This window comes from Pogona vitticeps, chromosome 9 (assembly GCF_051106095.1).
Source record: "Pogona vitticeps strain Pit_001003342236 chromosome 9, PviZW2.1, whole genome shotgun sequence".
Taxonomy (NCBI): domain Eukaryota; kingdom Metazoa; phylum Chordata; class Lepidosauria; order Squamata; family Agamidae; genus Pogona; species Pogona vitticeps.
In genome coordinates, this window is record NC_135791.1 from 9,742,245 (window position 1) to 9,762,758 (window position 20,514).

The following is a 20,514-nucleotide window of genomic DNA, read 5'->3' on the forward strand; positions in this document are numbered from 1 at the left end:
GTTATTTGTCCAGCTAGCCTATTGCTGATTCCATCCTTCTCCAACCCGGTGCCCTCTTACTGTCTCAGATCTAAGGTACTCCCCCCCGCCCCGCATCATGGTACACTGAAAGTTTTCATGGTGCACCTGCTAATATTTCAGACCAACCTTGTGTACCAGCATAGCACCTAACAAAACAACACTAGACAGAAAAGTTATTTTGGGAACTATAACATGGTGGCTGGGGAATTCCGGGAGTTGTAGTAAAAATGCAACGCACACACTAGTAGCAAGCAGTTATACCTCTTCCTTCAGAAGCGATCCTGTCCACCCTGGAATTAGAAAAAAATATTCATATTTTGAAAGAAAGATCAGAATTGGGGAGAAGTTTGTTGTTGCAAACCAGAAAATGACCATATGTTTTATTCAACAAATCTGTTTTACCAACGTTTGGCTTGATTTATTGACATCAGTGTTCTTCCACCTAAGATGCTTTCTTCAAAACAATGGTTTCATCTTATGCATTGGTTTATTCATGATACATAAAACTACATTTTGGAGTGGGAAAGAAAGTCAAATAATTTCCTCCTCTATTTCTTCATTTTCATGTATAATCCAAGGCCTATTGTAGAAACAGATTGTTTGTAACATGTATGCTTTTTCCACCAAGCCCAAGATAACTCTATTCTCTTTCCACAGTTTGCAAATAATTATTTTAAATCATTTTATTTGTTTACAAAAGTTTGAATACAATCTCTCTTCATGTGCAGTTTTGGAAAACACCAATTTCTGTATATTTTCAGTTAACACTTTTTGTATGTTTAATTTCCCTGGTGTACGCACTTTAAAAAAAATCTAACAACTGTGCTGCAGACTTTAGAAACCTGAGAAAACCTTTCTAGTTCATATGTGAATTTGAGACGTGAACATACAGTATCTCTGCTTTTTATCAAAATGCAAAATAAATTAATTTATCTGCCATCCCTTACTGATAGGTGTGCATAACTCACAACTCAGTTTCAATGAGTTTAATGGGGCTTACTCCTAAACAGGTTTGTATAGGATTGAAACCTTAGACTGCAGTCCATATCTATACACCTGTGGAGCTGAACTCAGTGGGACTTCAAAGTAGACGCACATAGGATTGCACTGTTTAGCATGTAAAAGAAGAGATATAGTTTCTGCTTATATGGGAAGGAAGAGCTTGGGTGTGTCTCTATCATAGGCCTTTGATCTCTATAACCCCCAAAGCCTGTTATAAACTTCTAAAACTCAACAGGGGGTGATCTGGGTTACAGGAGTGCAAGTGGTTCCCACACTTCTTTTCTCTTTCGAGAAGGGCTGTCCTGGGATCAACCTTTCATCTATCAAAGCTGTGAATGAATTGATCTCCCACAAGTGTTTACAGCAGGCTGGAACCAAGCTGGATTAAGGGGCTCTAGCTGAACTATCCAACCAGTTATGGCAAGCAAGAGGCCATTCCATTGAGAGGACATGAGGGATAAGCAGTATTTAAAGATAGCTACTTATAGATGGCCAACTTCTAGTCTATAAAGCCATACCCAACCCTTAGGCCAGGGATTTGGGGTTTGATAGACAATGGCCAGTATTCTGTTCATGTGTTCATAACAAAGTAAATTTCGCAGGCTTTATGCCAGGCAACAAGGAACTGTGCTATGGAATTGTGCAATTGGCCATACACACGCAGCAGCACTGATTGCACAATACACCACTGGATGTACTTCAGAGATAGCACTTCCACTTCGGTACCAGCCCAACTACCATATACACAACCTTGAGTTGCATGTGTGTAGTTGCCCAATTGGATTTTTGGTTCTTAAGAAACTGTGCATTGGGCTATCTGCCCCAGACTGCAGTTCCCATCATCCTTAACCCAGATAGTCATGCTAGCATGGTGGCAGCTGAAGTCCCACACATTTGGAGGATTCCATTTGGATCTGCCATATTAGGCAAAGCTGGTCTAAGGAATGGGGCTAGTCGTCTTCCACTTCCAATCTGGCTAGTACCTCTCCTGCTATTAAATAAGATAAAACAAAGAAAATGGAGCTCTCACACAGTGTTGTAACACTAAACAGCACCAAAAACAGAGCCAAAGAGCTTACTATAGAGCAGTGGTTCTCAACCTTCGGTACCCTAGGTGTTCCTGGACTGCAATTCCCAGAAGCCATCACCACTAGCTGTGTTGGCTGGGGTTTCTGGGAGTTGCAGTCCAAGAACATCTGAGTTACCCAAGGTTTATTTATTTAACTTATATGCCACCCACACTACCCAAAGGTCTCTGGGCAGCTTACAACAATTTAAATGTGATAAAAAGAAAAAAACAATTAAAATACAATTAAAATATATACCCTAAAAATTGCCATCACGACCCACAGTGGATATTATTTCAATTAAAAGCCTTCTGGAACAGGAAGATTTTAACCTGGTGCTGAAATGTCATCAGCGTCGGTGCCAGACGGATCTCAGTCCAGAGGGCAATCCATAGTCTGGGGGCAGCTGCCGAAAAGGCCCTTTGTCCACAGGCCATCCCTCTTACCTCCTTGAGGGACAACTCTTTCAGGAGGGCCCCTTGGCTAGATCTTAAATGCCAGGTAGGTTCATATGGAAGGAGACGGTCCTTCAGGTATCCAGGGCCCAAGCCATTTAGGGCTTTATATGTCAAAACAAGCACCGAATTGGGCCCAGGCAGTGACTGGTTGGAATCCAATGCTCTAGAGTTCCTGAACAGCTCAAACATTCAACCACTACTCTTAAGTTTGGAACAAATCATGACTACAAGTGTCTTCATTGGAGCAGAAAAGTAGGTAATGGCATGCAGAGTGCTCTACCCCTACAATGTGCTTCAATTTCTGCCAGCATTGTCAGTGTGAGGAATAATGGCAGCTGGATCTTGGGCATCAGGCTGAGGAAGGCAAGATAATCAGATACAGAGAAGACAAACAGAAAGAGGGAGCCAGAATTGTAGGAGAACCAAGTCTTGTGCAGTGACAAGCCCAAGGTGAGGTGTGTTTTTTTGGCTCATGAAGGACTAGAAGTTAAATCTCTCCAGTCCTGTTGTCCAACAGCATAATGACTACACTACATAGGCTGCACAAGGCATCATGATCAAAAGGAGGCAACAGCATCCAGAATTCCTACAGCCCAGTCTTAATCTGACTTGTCCTCTTCTATAAAAACAAAGGCACATTATTTGGCCATGTCTACCACAATGTAGTGGTGGCGCTGCGGGTTAAACCGCAAACCGTCTGGACTGCAAGGTCGTAAGATCAGCAGTTCGAATCCATGCGACGGAGTGAGCTCCCGTTGCTTGCCTCAGCTCCTGCCAACCTAGCAGTTCGAAACCATGAAAAATGAAAGTAAATAAATAGGTACCACCATAGTGGGAAGGTAATGGCATGCCATGTCTAGTTGCGCTGGCCACGTGACCACGGACACTGTCACTGGATAAACACTGGCTCTACGGCTTGGAGACAGGGATGGGCACCATCCCCTAGAGTCAGACACGACTGGACAATTTGTCATGGGGAACCTTTACCTTACCAGAATGTCACAGAAACTGCATCCTCAATGAGTAAGACAGGTAATAGACCCTGTTGTAACAGGACAAAAGAAGATGCTAGTTTTTTAAAGATGACTGGGAAAAATACTAGATACTCAGGCTTCCAAGAGCCTGAACTTCAGAATTTTGACATGAACTGTGAAGCATTTTCCCCGGTTTAATTTTCATGCAGTCAAAGCTAGTGCACAATATGCATTATGAATGAAAAAAGCAAGTTCTTTGAGTTCACACCCAGAGTTTAACCCATAGGTCTATCCTTCTTAAAAGGCTTGTATTTTTGGTGGAAGGAAAGCATATCCCAGGAGAGGGATTTCCCCCCAAGATGGATGCCCTGGGTCCCAACAGAAACAACAACAACAAAGAAACCTTCAAAGGCTCCAAAAGAGAAAGTCAACATCATATATCCAGTGCCGAGACTTGTGTGATGTGGTGGTCTGAGTCTATTTCATAGCGATAGTGGTATTCATCCATCAAATTGTGGCAGGCATCTCTCATAGCGTTCATCCACGTTTTGATGCCCTTCCGATTCAGGTAGAGCACAAGGAGGAAGATGATTCCAATGACTCCTAAGACCATACCTAAGGCAACGTAGGAGGTCTGAAGTGCGTTTTCTCCATGTTGGCTGAAGTGGCACTCCAGATCTGGCCCTGCCAGCTCCACCAGGGAGGTGTTCTTCAGATCGCGAGGAAAGGCACAGGCAAGTTTTTCCACATCTCCTACCTGCTGGCTTTGGTTGAGCCAGCTGACCAGGTCTTCAAGGTCACAATCACACACAAAAGGATTGCCCTTCAGAAAGAGGTGGAGACGGAGTTGCCTACCAAGAATAGTTAATGCTTCACTCCTCAGGGTCTTGAAGGCATTCATGGTCAAGTCAAGGTACTTTAGGTCAAGACCAGCAAAGGTGGAGTTTTTAATGTCCACCAGGGAGTTGTTCCTCAGGTCTAAATGCTCCAGCTTGGTGAGGCCCGATAACATGCCCAGAGGCAAGTAGACAATCTGATTGCTGGTGAGCTCTAGCCTAGAGAGGTTCTGGAAGCCACCTTGAGCAAGGACAGCTGCCAGAGGGAGAATGGCAGAGGAGTTGTAAAGTGAGTGGCTAAGGTTTAATTCCTGGATGGAGTTGTTTCTAACATTAAAAGCATCAGGATGGATGGTGGTCAACTGGTTATGACTCAGATCCAAGTAACGCAAGGTCTGGAGAGTAGAGAATGCTTGCGACTCCACAGTGTTGATCCTGAAGATAAAAAAACAGATCAGACATCCATCATTCAATAATAACACCATATGAAGATGGTTTCCGTAACTATTGTGTACGGAGTGCTAAGGCTTAGAGCTTGGAAATGACATGTTAATTTTAACACGTTGCCATTAAATGTGTTGCTTCTTTAGCCAAAATGCCATCAATAAATGCAGTGTTATGAAAATAGGTTCTACGTGTAACATTAATGTTAAACATTATATGTGGTTGCTTACTTCCTTCATGAAAAAAATAAATGCCCACCCACTTTTAATAAGAAACTATCATTTTCTCACTTAAATGTTAAGTGTTCTGGGATTACTGTTCCCAAGAGCTCCAGTCAATGCAGACAATGGGCAAGCCTCTGGACGTATAACTCTTTTATAACTTTTATATACTGTATGTCAAAGTGGATAAAGGCTCTTAAATTTGCACAGATGTAGTGCTATTGGTAGTGCTAAGGTCTTAGGTTTTAGCCTGAATGGTCTTTCCCATCTTCATAGTTTTTAAACAGCTATCATCTCCAACTGAACCCTTACACCAGACCTGGGCAAAGTGCGGCCCGGGGGCCACATACGGCCCGTGAGCTGCTCCTGTCCGGCCCGTGGACAGTTTTTAACATCAAAACCATTTATAGCTTTTTGTCTAAAGTTGATCAGTTGCTTATCTTTAACATACCGCAAAAAAACCTCTTTAGTATTTGTGAAGATTAACAAGTTTAAAATAAAAACAATCCTAACATCACTGTTTCATTTTATTTTTAAGTAAAGTTGGTTCAGCCCCCGAACACAGTTCAGATTTTTCATGTGCCCCCCCCCTATAGAAATTAATTGCCCACCCCACCTTACACTGTAGCATTTGGCTATTTTTTTAAAAGAAGTGTTAGACTGAAGGTAACAGATTAAAAAAACGAATAAGGAATATGCCACTAAGAATCAACAGTGAAAAATACCACATTTTATTTTAGAACTGACAATTTAAACAGTAAATTAATGATGCTAATTCCACAGTTTTAGTATTTTCTGTATTTAATCTCAATAGCAACAAGTTAATTTTCAAGTTTCTGATGTTCAGCACTAACAAATTAATTTTTAATCCTAATATTCCAAGCTCTGCCATAAGGAGGAGAGAGAATAATAATCTGTAAACAAACCGACTTAGCATATCTTGGATTCATATTGTTATCCTTGAGATTGCACATTTCTCCAAATGGTGCTGCTAATGTCATTGTTATGTGCTGTCAGGTTGCCTCCAATTTATGGCAACCCTATGAGAGAACTCCAACATGTCCTGTCCTCAATAGCCCTGCTCAGATCTTCGAGGCTCAAAGCTGTGGCTTCTTTAGGGAGTCAATTCATCTCACATTTGGGCTTCCTCTTTATCTGCTGCCCTCAACCTTTCCTAGTACAGTATTATTGTCTTCTCCAGAGAATCTTGCCTTCTCATGATGTGCCCGAAGTAAGACATCAAATACTGTGTGCAAAAAAAGCACGTACTCAGAAAAAGCCATGGTTAGGCAATAGTGTGCACAAAAAGAAATGGAAGTTGTTATGTGGCTTTAAAAACCCAGAGGATTGTGCAGAACTTTACAGACTTTCTGTAAAACTACTAGGGACAGAATTCAGCTTGTTTTCATGCACCCCTGTTGAGCACTGAAGCCAAGACAATAAACAGAAGCGCCAGTGAACTCTAGTGCAGGCAGAGGAACGGCAGTAGCTGAGTGGAGAAGACACCACATGCATTCACTGGCAAATTTAAGTGAAAGGATGAGGAATTTAAAAGGATGGGGCAACTGGTGATGACAAAGATCTCTGCCAGGAGAAATCCTGCCAGGCCAAATAGATAATACTGGTCTAGATCACTTCAAATACCCAGTATGCTGTCATGGATGGGGTGATGAACTAGAACAGTGGTCCCCAACCTTGGGCCTCCAGATGTTCTTGGACTGCAACTCCCAGAAGCCTTCACCACCACCTCTGCTAGCCAGGATTTCTGGGAGTTGAAGTCCAAGAACATCTGGAGGCCCAAGGTTGGGGACCACTAAACTAGAACACAGGAGATCTGAGTTGAAATCCCTGCTCAGCCATGGAAGCTCACCATGAGGAGGGCGGACCTGGTGAAACCTCTCCTTATATATCTAACTCACAACAAAAGCTCTAATACAATCACTATTGATTGGGTTCTGACTTGATGGCACATAATGGATAACAGAAGGGAATTGTTACTTTCGGTGACTCAGAATGTCCCAACCGACATGAGCACTGTCTGTGTTGCTCGGATATTCTAGGATAATAACTTTTCCATTTTCTGGAGCAGATGACAATGGATTTGACCCAGTATAAGGCAGCTTCCTAGGGTATGACTGAGCTTTATCTCTACACGCACATACAAAGTTCTGAATGCAGCCACAATCAGAGCGACCTTTTCATATTTTCCCATAACTGTCATTGTGGTAAACAATATATGTGCCAAACTCAGAGACAGTCTCCCTATTGTAATGATTAAGCGTCATAGTAGAATTCTGGATTGTTCCACTTCGGACTGCAAGTGTTTCCGGAAGTTTCCTCGCAGGTAACCTTTCTTCCTGTAGTAAATTCATACAGAGGGGAAGAAGCTAAGCTAAATGTTTCTCCATGTTAAGTCACCTTTAATTTTAAAAAAAATCAAGCAAAGTATTCTTTATGTAGAAGAACATTTTAAAAAATGTGTCCTAAGAAGCTGAAGGCATATAGTCTAGAATGTGACTATGCTTAGTGTTAGGATAACAGCACTACTTAAATTACAAAATATTTTCATGTAGGTAGGTAACTATTTGTATTTAAAGACCATCTTCACCTTCACTTCCCATACCAGTGAAACTGGGCTGTAATCAAGTTATTTTAATATTAAAAATCGCTCACTTATTCTGCTCTAGCAGACACAATACAATGTCATTAATTCTATAGGATACTTTAAGTTTTTAAAAGCAGAAATCATTCTTTGTCAGAAGAATTTAATCTGGTATTATAGACCAGCATTACTTCTCAAGACTGCCCATTCAGGCCATTTGTTTTTGACTTGATTTATTTCAATCTTTCTGTAAGAAAAAGGCTTGACTGTTGTTTTTAAGAGGCAACATTAGATACAATAAGACTATCATTTTTTAAATGAATTCAGGAATGCCAGCAGAGTAATCGCCTCAGTGAATCCATGTTCCTGACAGTTGCATTCTCTTCCATTTGAGGAATACAGCCAGCATTATTAGGAGGCAGAGTGAGGTGCCTGCTATGGAAGAGTCAATCACACCCCAGACTGAAAAGCTTGTCCCCATAATCCCTCTTGCATTCAGTGGGGAAGGCAAGACACACCGTCTGTCCATCATCTTTAATTACAGAAAACATTATCAAATAATAAAAGCACACATTAATACAAATGTCTAGCAGCTGTACTAAATATTGAATATGAATAAAATGAGCTCCTTCTGAATGCACATGGTAGTTCGAGATGGTCTAATAAGTAAGGCCACATTCAAAAATTTTACTTCCCATTCATTCACAGACTCTGAAGAAAAATAATACTGTAAGAGACTCAAGTAAGACCTCTGGATCTGCCCTTCTCTGGGTACTGCGGTTCTCCCCAACAGCCCCCTGGACCACTGGAAGTGTATTGGAGGCCCTAGGCTAAGACTGCAAAAACAGATGTGCCACAAGGATGCCTCTCACTCCTGTGCATCACTAACAGGAACGAAAGGGCATCAGCGCATCAGCCCAGCGCTCTGACTGCAGCCTCTGACACACTGGTGTTACCATGGTAATCCCTGTATCATCAAGCCAAAAGGAGCTGCTTATACAAACACAGACCAGGAAATACTAGCTGTGGGAGAATGGTACAGATGATGATGATGATGATGATGATGATTAAAAACAAGACATAGTCTTTTAATAGTAATATATAAGAGATACACATTTTAACCCAAACCCTAAGTCTCAGTTAAGTATAATATGTACATTGTTCCTAATATCACTCTGACAGTGTTATTTCAGAGATCTGTAGCTGATTTTAACATTTTATAAAATTCTGCAATAGTGTTCCCGAGGGTGGCAATGGTGGTGGCAGCAGCGGCAGCAGTAGGTTAATACGAACACAACACATCAAGTCGTCCTGCTTATCTTGCTAGTCACCAAGGCAGGGTATTGGGAAAAGTTTTCAGTTAGCAATAAATGGGTCAACCACCATCCACAAACAAACACACACTCTGCCTTTTTCCAAGGCTGTGGGTGCTTAGGGGTTCCGTGACCATAGGTAAAGTAAAGGTTCCCCTTGACATTTTAGTCAGTTGTGTTCGACTCTAAGGGGCGGTGCTCATCCCCATTTCCAAGCCATAGAGCCAGTGCTTGTCCAAAGACAGTTTCCGTGGTCATATGGCCAGCGAGACTTAGACCCAGAATGCTGTTTACCTTCCCACCAAGGTGGTACCTATTTATCTACTTGCATTTGCATGCTTTCGAACCGCTAGGTTGGCGGGAGCTGGGACAAGTGACGGGAGCTCACTCCGTCGCGTGGATTCGATCTTACGACTGCTGGTCTTCTGACCCTGCAGCACACAAAGGCTTCTGCGGTTTAGCCCGCAGCGCCACCACGTCCATGACCATAGTCATTGCACATTTGGCTTGCACTTCAGTGCCCTGAGAATCTTGCCTATTTTGCTGCTCCTTAAGATTAATTATCTAGTCCTTATGGCCTCAAAGAACACTTAAAAATGTGAGCCCCTGAAGGTTAATTGGGAAGTTTACAGAAAGACTGGAAATCCTGAAAACAGTCCAAATGGCCTCCAATCCCGGGTTAGGAGGGGAAGCGGGGAGGGCAGTTCAGAGTTCTTGGGTAGCGCCTTGTGGCCAGGAGAAGAGGCAGAGATCTCTGTTTAGGCCAAATGCCCACTCAGTGACTCAGTGGCCATGGAAATAGCAGGCATACTGTACACACTCAAAGGCACACGTTGGAAATCGACAAAGATCCAGCAATTGCTCTCATATGCAACCCTGAGATTTGGGCTGAGCACACAATTGTAGGAGGTGGCATGGACTGCACCATTTCAGACTGAAGAGGGAAAGGACAACGACTGCATGCTCCTCTCTCTCTCCCACACACACAGCCCTTGTTGCATGTAAAAAAAAAAAACTACTATAAGGGATATTAGTAGTAGAAGAGGGAGATAGAAGCCTGGCTCTTGGTTTCCCCCAATATCATGCACCCATCCCACCATCTTTTGAAAGAGCTGCTAAGAGAAAGCCTCTCCTATAGTCTGGTTGAACGTTACCTGTTGTTGGCCAAGGAGAGCGTCACAAGATTGGACAATCCCCAGAGGTCCCGGCTACCAACACGGGCAATCTGGTTGCCAGTTATGAAGAGGTTGCGGGTGTACGTGGGGATCCCGACTGGAACCGAAGTCAGCTCCTTCTGAACGCATTTGACAGTCCGAGCTGGTTCGGAGCATTCGCAGGGGACGGGACATAGATGGCAGCTGAAAGGAGCAAGTACCAGGAAGAGGAGACCCCAGCAGCACAGAAATACGCCAGGAGGATCCCAGGGGGTCATTTCCAAAGTGCCTTCAATGATGAAGGATCCTGGTTGATAAAGGGAAAGAGAGTGTTAGAACGCATGGCAGTGTTCAGCTGAGAAACGCCTGCCTGAGAGCTTTCCCTGAAACAGCATGTGCAGAACAGAAGATAGTGGTTTGTGATAGTGTAGAGCAGCCGCACCACCATCTATGTGGTGCTGTTCAGATGTGCTGGGCTAGAACTCTCATCGTCTCCAGATGTGTTGGACTAGAACGCTCATCTTTCCCCAGAGATCTAATCCATCTGGAGTGTCCCAGGTTATGAAATATCGCTGTCTTTCAGTTAACCTACCCCACAGGGTTGGGGGAAGTCTACCACTGCAAAGCAAAGACAGAAAGAGAGACCAGGATGGATGCTACAGCCTAAACCTAGCTGCTTGTCCCAACTAGCACGGAACCACTGAATCGCTGCAGTCGGTTGCCTGCATAAACCACCTTGATTCAATGAATCTATTCTATTTGGGATTATCACTGAATTCAGATCTTTGCCACCTAAATTTTTTGGACAAGAGACAAGAATGGGAGATGCCATGGTCCTACGCAAAACTGACCTCCGACTGGGACACAAGGTCTACAGAAAACCCACCCACACAGACCGGTACCTACACAAAAACTCCAACCACCACCCACAGCAAAAAGAGGCATAATCAAAACACTGGCAGACCGGGCAAATCGGAACTGTGAAGCTCAGTTTCTCAGCACTGAACTCAACCATCTGAATTGGGCCCTACAGGCAAATGGCTACTCCAAAAATGAAATTAAAAAAGCCATCAAATCAAGAGAACAACACCAAACTGAAGAGGAAAAACAGCCACTCACAAATAAAGTATTTCTGCCATACATCAAAGGGATCACGGACTGCATGGGGAAACTTTTGAAAAAACACAACCTACAAACAGTATTCAAGCCCACCACAAAAATATAACAAATGTTACGGTCAGCAAAGGACAGAAGGGATACCCTCACCACTGTAGGAGTGTACCGGATACCTCGCAGTTGTGGCCAGGTATATATTGGAACCACAAAATGAAGCATCCACACCAGAATCAAAGAACATGAGAGATACTGCAGACTAAAACAACCAGAAAAATCTGCAGTCGCTGAACATGCCTTAAAACAAATTGGACATGAAATTCTATTTCAAAATACCGAAATACTGGACAACACCAGCAAATCATTACGTCAGACTGCACAGGGAAGCCATTGAAATCCACAAGCACCAGCAGAACTTCAACAAAAAAGAGGAAAGTTTGAAACTCAACAAAACTTGGCTCCCAGCTCTCAAAAATACAGTGGGCAAAAGGTCAATGAACTCTACCCAGGCACAAGGACTGGGGATCACTACACACAAAAGACCAGCTAATGACACCCATCAATCACAGTGACAAATAATCTCTCCTCTTTATCACAACAATACACCCACAACAAGACACACTAATCACCCATCTCCAGAAAAGGACAAAAGCCTATCTCACAGCCATAAATACTCCACTCCCAAGCCAACTACATCAGAGCACAGAGTGCTGTCCTCTGAAGATGCCGGCCACAGAGACTGGCGAAATGTTAGGAAGAACAACCTTCAGAACATGGCCAAAGAGCCCGAAAAACCCACAAAAACTATGTAGTTAAGGTTTCCCCAAAATGCAATTCATCCCTAGAACCATACATACAGTCACAAATGTGGATGACCATTGCCACTCAGCATTCATATCCCCCATTGCTTCACTGAAGCTCAAAGTGACACATGGAGGAACAGCCAGGAAATGCCGCATCCGGCCCAAGACTCATTTTTAATGTCAGCAAGGCTGCTAACACCGCACACCTTCGGCGTGTCTGCTGCAGCGGCAAGAGCATCCGTAACACATTATAAAGTCAGTCGTCCTTACAAACAAGGATGCAAAACAGGTCAGAATTATTATTTCCACATATTGCAGGATTTAGGAGATGGGAGAAAGACTGCATCTTGGGGGCAATGCCTTTTTTTTCTGCTGAAGATCTCAGGTTCAGTTCCCCCACCCCACCCTGAATCTTCACTTAAATGGACCAGGTGCCAGAGGAAGGAAAAAGCTCTGTTCTGCCAGAGAACCACTACTGGGGAAAGCAAACAACGCAGGACCAGTTCACCACCCTCTGTGCCCAAGATGGCACCCTCCTGGAGTATCAGATGGTGACTTCCATCACCCCACAGGTGGCTACGGTGATGCAACAGATCCAGAGGGTGCAGGTTGTGGATGGCTGAGCTAAACTAATCCTGGCTGCTTAAAGCAGCTTCCTACACCCTTTCTCAGGTCACCTGCTAAGCTGGTGACCGGGGGAGGGGGGTCTTCTTCTTTGATTTTTTTTTCTCCCTCTTGCAGCCACTGATCCAAGACTCCCACTCCAGCCGCAGGTTTGTCCCCAAGTAAAAGGAAGTAAAAATGACTTTATCAGTCATTATCAACTCAATGTCAGTAAAACATCCTGGCAAAAGGGGAGCTGGTTGATGTGTGCAAGACATCTTTAAAGCACAAACTTCTGAACCTTGGTTAAGAATGCAAGCATTGCCTTAACGTCCTCCGATGCTCCCACAATGCACGGACACAGTAGCCAATCTCTGGCCTTCTCTACTTGCTATCCAATGGCCTGTGCTGCCTCAAGGCTACACTTTGAAGTATTCCCTGCAAGCAGAAAGCCAGCTCAACAGGAAAGTGGGCCGGGCTGAAAATTATTCTCCCTATTGTGACAAGTATTTTTCTTAAGTATAAATTGTGTCCACTTCTCCAGATAATCCATTTGTTTTTACTCGTATAATCTAATGCTATCAATTCAGGATTCTCGCACCTAAATCCGTTGTAAACCGTGCACGCCTCCCTGCCCAGTGTGTCCTCACACATGGTGTGCCAACGGTCATTTAATACGCTCATGTTCTCAACTGCCAGTACAAATCACACTAAAGGCAATTAATTAATGGCAATAAAATCCAAGGCAGCATTCCGAATTATAAAAGATACGTGGAGATACATTAAAGGCGGCATGCAGCCAGCACTCGCAGTTAAGATCTTGCCCCCACAGCCAAAATCAGGAAAAGGCTGTGGGGTCGCCACGAACCACTCACTTTAAAAACCAGACTCCCCCGTGTCTCAGATGCACGCGTGGGGGGATCCTGCCACCCGCTGGTCCCGTCCCCTCCCATGCCACCCAACCCGCAAGATTCTGGACCAAGCAGACAAGTAGAAATCGGATGCCTTCGCGCATCCCTCCATCACTGCTACGCACAAACATTTCTCCGCCCGTCCACCTCACCCCCCCCCCCCGACCCGGGAAATTTCCCCTAAAGTTGCACCTTTTTCTCCTTCCCTGGGCAAGTTGAGGTCGCCTCCGCTGCTTGATCAAACAGCACCCGGATCGCAAGGGATTTCACCCGAGAGAGATCTATAAATTCAGATCGCTAGTTCTGTAAGTTCTTTGGGGCCAGATCCGTCTCTTTCTCCTCCCGAAGGCTGCGATCTGGCGACCCACACAATGGGATGAAATAAATTCAAAGACAAAATCGGGGGCGGGGTTAGCGGCGTGTGGGGGGGGGACGGTGGACCTCCCACTTGCCCGGCCTTCGGCCCCCCCTTCCTCCTTAAAGAGACAGACACCGCCTCCCCCCCCCCAGCCCTGATGACCCTCCTCCCCCTTTCTCCCTTCTTTCTTCGGTGTAGAAGGGAAGACTCGTTCCAGGAATTAGGCGGAGGAGACGCGATCCATAATAATCCTGTAGCTTCGGGTAAGACCAGCGACAGCAAGGAAGCCCCCGGGGGCACCTAAAAAACCTCACAGATTTCCAGGGCCTGGCAGGAGCATCCTTCCTGGACTAGAACAGGGTCTCTCAATCCCTGGAACGCCTCTCACTCCGGGGGGGGGGGAGAACCGGGCCATTTCCGTACAGATGGTAAACACTAGCTCTCCATCAGTTCCCAAGTTCTCCTGCAAGAGTCGGGCTCATTTGGAAATCAATTGCTAACAGAAATATTATATTTGTTTCTTTGGGTATGAGTGATAGTAATAAACTTCACCTTGCCGACAAAAGTCCGCATAGTCAAAGCTATGGTTTTTCCGGTAGCGATGTATGGAAGTGAGAGCTGGACCATAAAGAAGGCTGCCTGCTGAAGAATTGATGCTTTTGAATTGTGGTGCTGGAGGAGATGCTTGAGAGTCCCCTGGACTGCAAGGTGAACAAACCTATCCATTCTGAAGGAAATCAATCCTGAGTGCTCCCTGGAAGGACAGATCCTGAAGCTGAGGCTCCAATCCTTTGGCCATTTCATGAGAAGAGAAGATTCCCTGGAAAAGACCCTGATGTTGGGAAAGTGTGAGGGCAAGAGGAGAAGGGGACGTCAGAGGATGAGATGGTTGGACAGTGTCATTGAAGCGACCAACATGACTTTGACCAAACTCCAAGGGGCAGTGGAAGACAGGAGGGCCTGACGTGCTCTAGTCCATGGGGTCACGAAGAGTCGGACACGACTTAATGACTAAACAATAACAACAATAAAATTTGTTTCCTGTACTACTGCAATTTGGTATTTACTATCTTTGTGTTCTATAATCCCCATAACTGTAGTTTTTTTATACCCAACAGTATCATTAGTTTTCAACTCCTAACGGAATTGCTATCTTTGTTTCACGTTTGCTCCCAACCACGTGTGTATGTTCTGTGCTGTCAAGCCAGAACTGACTTACAACGACTCTTAAGAGGGCTGTCAAGGCAAGTGAGACATTTAAGGAGCGGTTCCTCCACTGGGTTTCCATGGCCGAGTGGGGATTTGAACCCTGTTCTCTAGAGTCCTAGTCTATCATGACACCACGCTGGGAACAATACCGCTGCATTTTTTGAGGTCCTTAAAACTTATTACATTATAAACACAATGACAAAAACTTTTTTTTCTCGGAAAGAGTGAGCTTTTTAATTCTAGCAGGGTGGAACAAACACATGCTCTTTGATAGAGCAGTCCCCGGGAATGAGAGACAGAGAATCGAGAAGCATTAGACTAGGAGACACAAGAAGCATATAAGACACAATGCAGGGGGGCCCTGTGGCTCTTCCGATGTCAGGCTGCAACTCTCATCATCCCTCTCCATTTACCTTACTGGCTGGGGCTAATGGGAGCTGGAGTGAGAAAGCAACTGTACCCCTCCGCCCCCTATGAGAGGCTAGGGCTACCCCAATAGGTTTAACTACCTGAAGCTAAGGACAAAAAGCCAGCCCTCTCCCATTTCATATACAGAAACCAGCTCAAAATAGTTGGATCTTCTTTTGATTCTGGCAGCAAAATTAGAGTGTTGGGAGTGAGAAGGCTTCTGCAACAAAAATCTACTGTGAATTTGAGATTGAGCTCGTGTTCTGAAATGCAGCACCTGCCTGTGTTACACTTGTTTACTAAGTCCAACCAGAATGATTTATGTCGATCAGGCAGGTTGCTGTCTGCCTTGGCCATATTAATATATGTCATGAAGGGGAACCATCCCTCTCCCACATTTCTTCATAGGTCAGAAAATTGAATGATTACATGGTGACAAAAAAAAAAAAAGGCCTGGTATGGTCCAAAAGTTTACACAAATGCAAGAGTAGGTGATACCTTTTTATTTGACTGCTTAAAATTAAAATAGCATGCTTTCATGGATGAAATCCACTTTCTCAGGTTCTAAGCACACTCCTTTCATGGATGGTGCAAAACAATATTGTCCAGAAATTGATGTTATCAGAATTATGCAGAAATTGATGTTATCTGCTAGATACCAATTTCTGGACAATTATTTTGCATCGTACACAAAAGGGATGTGCTTAGAGCCTGAGGAAATGGATGTAATCTATGAAAGCTTGCAATTTGTTTTATTTTTAGTGGTCCAATAAACAGTATCACATACTCTTGCATTTGTGTAGAGGTATTTAGACAGCATCTTAAAAAGCAGAGACATCACTTTGCCGACAAAGGTCCACATAGTCAAAGCTATGGTTTATCCAGTAGTGATGTATGGAAGTGAGAGCTGCACCATAAAGAAGGCTGACCGCTGAAGAATTGATGCTTTTGAATTGTGGTGCTGGAGGAGACTCTTGAACATCCCCTGGACTGCAAAGGAAACAAACCTATCCATTTGGAAGGAAATCAACCCTGAGTGCTCACTGGAAGGATAGATCCTGAAGCTGAGGCTCAAATACTTTGGCCATCTCATGAGAAGAGAAGACTCCCTAGAAAAGACCCTGAGGTTGGGAAAATATGAAGGCAAGAGGAGTAGGGTACGACAGAGGATGGGATGGTTGGACAGTGTCATCGAAGCGATCAACATGAATTTGACACAACTCCGGGATGCAGTTGAAAACAGGAGGGCTTGGCGTGCTCTGGTCCATGGAGTCACGAAGAGTCGGACACAACTTAATGACTAAACAACAACAACAACAACAACTATCTCTCTTGCCCTCCAACCAGCATGGAATGACGAGGCCTGTAAGTTCAACAAATACATACAGAAAGCATCAGGGTTGAGCAACTACTTTACACAGACTTGATTTAACTAGTCATACTCTCTGACCAGGAAACACTGATCACTGTCCTTGCATGAGAGGAACCAGAGATCAATGAAGGAAGATCCCTTGCTTGCCCAAACTACATTACTCAGAATTCTTCGGGTGGAGGTCTACGAATGGTGCCACTGCTATAAAACCAAGAACAGTTACAAGTCAGATGTGCAGCAAAAAGTTGCAGTATATAGAATGCTGCTGTTCAATCCCTTTCCCCTTCCAATGTGATGAAAGCTAAGATCCAAGGAATTAGTGCTAACAGCAAAAGGTCGACTCTACCAAGAAAAAGATGAAACAGTGTCAAACCTCATCCGCAAATGTCCAATGATTGCACAGATTACAAAATTAGACATGAGTGGCAAAATCATCATCATCATCATCATCATCATTCTGTTATTATTATATCATTGCATAATCTTGTGCCCACTTCTGGTTTTACTTCTGACATTATTGTGTGTTGTTGGAGGGTTTTTTTCTTGGTTTACAGTCTGACTTGTTCTGTTTATTATGATTAATTCTTTGTTAGATTCTCCTTCTTTGATTATCTTATTCCTTCCTTGAATTTTTATTCTTTCGTTTTGTTTTGTTTTCAGTGAATAAACAAACACATGATTGTGTCTATGTGCCCTTATAAGTCTTTACTACTTTAGGATAGGTATGTAGCAAATCCTCAGTTTCTCTCTCATTGCAGATAGATTTCCGCTGCCCTCTTCAGCATGACTGCTGCTCCCTGTGAGCTATCTAGTCCTCTTAGTTATGGATCTGTTCCTAAGAGTCCTCAAAGAGAAATGTCACTACAAGCTGTCATGGGATGGCTCAAAGTACCCTTTGATCTTAAAAACAGAGTCCCTCTGCACAGTGGGAAGGGAAGCACTGCCTGGCCATCTTTTACTTGTTCTGACCTGCTGTCCTGCAAAAAAGGGAGGGGAGGAGAAGGGATTAGAGGCAGCAAAGCAGATGATGTTTTTTTCCAAGTGAAAAAAATATTTGTTTTGTTTGTAAAGAGCTTTTGTGAAAAAAGCACTTCCTATTCAGATTATCCATCACAACGAAGGGCGATCGGTAGTGGAGTCAATACACAACTAGACTCAAATTACGCTGCTTGGAGAGCTTTTCAAGATTTGCTTGAATTCTTCACCTGACCCAGTAGATCTTAAAGGCAGATAATCAGTGGGAACCTCAAGCTGGCATAATATTAAAAATTCACCAGTGGCTGAATTTTTAGTGTCCGTGTAAAGTTTGTTTAACTTGCTACAGCAAGAAGCCATAACAACAATTAGAATAGAACAGCAGGCACTTGCAGGTAGTCCTAGAACCAGCACTCTCTACAGAGGCTCAAATATCGGCCACAGCCAGGAGTTGCTTTTATCATACTTGATTGCCCAGTTGTGCCTAAAAGAAATGCCTAAAAACAATGGTCCACACGTTAGCAATCTCAAAAATAAACTACTGCAGTGCTCTCTATGTAGGGCTGCCCATGACGATAGTACAGAAACTCCAGCAGGTCGAAAGTGAGGATGCCAGACTGATCTCTGGGACTAGCAAATCCGATCATATATCCCTAGTCTTGGACCACCAACATTGGCTCCCTGTCAATTTCCGTGCTCAACTCAAAATGCTGGTGCTACTTGTCCAAACAATTCTCCCAGAAAGCAGTTGCCCATTTTATACGCATCTCCCAAGCCACATTGTTATGTAAAAAGGGCCACACTGAGGGAGACTGAAAAGGTGAATGAGGAATGTGGCCTTTTCAGTGGTGGCCTCTATTCTACAGAACACATTTCCAGCCAAAGTGCACCAGAAAGACTTCATCCATCTCCTGATATTTAGGAAGAACTCTATAAAGCAGCTGTATCCTCAGATGTTAATATTATTTTTTAAATTTAGGTCTATCTTTTTGCCAGCTGTGTTTGAGTTGGTTTATCGCTATATCAATTGTGTTGATATATTGCTGTAAAGCTGGGGGATTTATATCAATCAACCTATTGGTTGTCTTCATGTTTTATTCTGGAAACTGCCCAGACTAATGGGGTGGTATAGAAAACAACCAAATAAAATAAATTAAATAAATAAAAGCTGCAGCATTAAAAGGGTTTTAAAATATGAGTAGTCATTTATAGCCATTTGATCAGACAGTTAAAAAATACTGTGAATTCATCTCCTTAATATAACAATATTATATATTGTTAATACAGAAAGGCATGATAGAGTTACAAATGGAAAACAACATCATCTGAGAGCACTATAAAATCTCATGATTGCACAGCAACAGCCTGATCTGACAGCATCTGTATAATACCCTACTTAAAGAAGAAAGTGCCTAAAGAATAAATTGAGACTATTGTAAGAACCGAGGAAGCCACTCTAAACCAGGTCAGACCGTTGCACTGCCTTGCACTGAATTGTCCACACTGACTACTCTCACAGAATTGTTCAAAGCTGGATTTGGCAAACGTGGGCAGGGACTGACTAGTTCAGATGTTCAGGGGGGAAAAAAGTGGGTGAGAATGGGATGCCATGCACCCAGACTTTATTGGACTCCTTACTAAAGACTGGAAAGAAAGCCTATGCATGCAACTGTCCACATGCAAGTCTGTTTCTGTTTGATTTTAGACTAATGGGGGATCTTTTCACATCTTCTAATGAATGCAGGTTGCTTGGTGCAAACAATCCCACCCACCCACCCACCCAATCCATCCAATCCATCCAATCCAATCCACCCACCCACCCACCCACCCACCCACCCATCCATCCATGTATTATCAAGTGCTCAAATTGTTAAGATTTTACCCAATGTGTTGGCTCTTTTTCTAAAAGCAAACTACAGTAGTATTAGTATTTTTAATCAAGCATCTTAAGAGTATTTTCATTTTATTTGTATTATAATGAATCTGACCCTATTTTATTGTTTGCAGCTCTGAGATATTTTAATTTTCTACATTAAAAATATGTTTTGTTCATTGCCTTGAGTTGCATTTCTGGGAGAAAAGTGGCATATAAACACAGTCAATCAATTAAATGTATTATTTAGCTATAAATTCATAAACTTCTTAAGATACCTGTAATTATGTACTGAAGCAGCGTCCAAACACCTCCCACTTCCACTGAAATATTTTGTTCCTTATACATGTACTAGATCTATATACATATTTATCTATGTCTTTCCAAACTTGGAGCCCATCCAGAACTTTTGAAGTGGGGTGTTTGTTTTCTTGGACAATAGCTGCCAGAGCCCCCTAGCCAGCATCTCTACAGTATATCGATTCTCTCGCGCTCATAAGGAATACGTTGCTGTTAATGGCATCGGTTTCTGTAGATGGCTTACAAGCCCTGTTCCAGCTCTCCTGTGAACTGGCGATTCAGGCTTTGGGGCAAAGCTGGAGGAAACAGGGAGGGTGTCTCAGGCTCTAGTCTTGGGGAGGCGCAAACCCAACCCCCAGCATTTCAAAAGCCTTAAGACATACTAGCTTTAGTGCCATTTGATATCAGTTCCCCACGAAGGCCTTTGATGCTCAGCCTGTTTCCAGGAGGAGAAAAGCCACCCCCCCCCTTCCATCCAGCTGTGTCCAACCCTCCCC

General features: G+C 43.5%; 1 protein-coding gene across 3 annotated transcripts in view; it reads right to left on the reverse strand.

The window, feature by feature from the left end:
- Positions 1–367: 367 nt before the first annotated feature.
- The window catches only part of LOC110088419 (trophoblast glycoprotein), a 29,914-nt gene continuing 9,767 nt past the window's right edge, over positions 368–20,514 (reverse strand). For 2 of the 3 annotated variants that reach the window (XM_078380131.1, XM_020810697.3), the window contains exons 2-3: positions 10,093–10,399; positions 368–4,793 (exon numbers count right to left, since the gene is read on the reverse strand). In XM_078380131.1, the coding sequence (XP_078236257.1) occupies positions 3,956–4,793; positions 10,093–10,370 (1,116 nt within the window). In that variant the 5' untranslated portion in view covers positions 10,371–10,399 and the 3' untranslated portion in view covers positions 368–3,955. Of the gene's footprint in view, positions 4,794–10,092; positions 10,400–13,714; position 20,514 lie in introns of those variants that run through there. The other variant, XM_020810695.3, reaches the window with a different exon arrangement.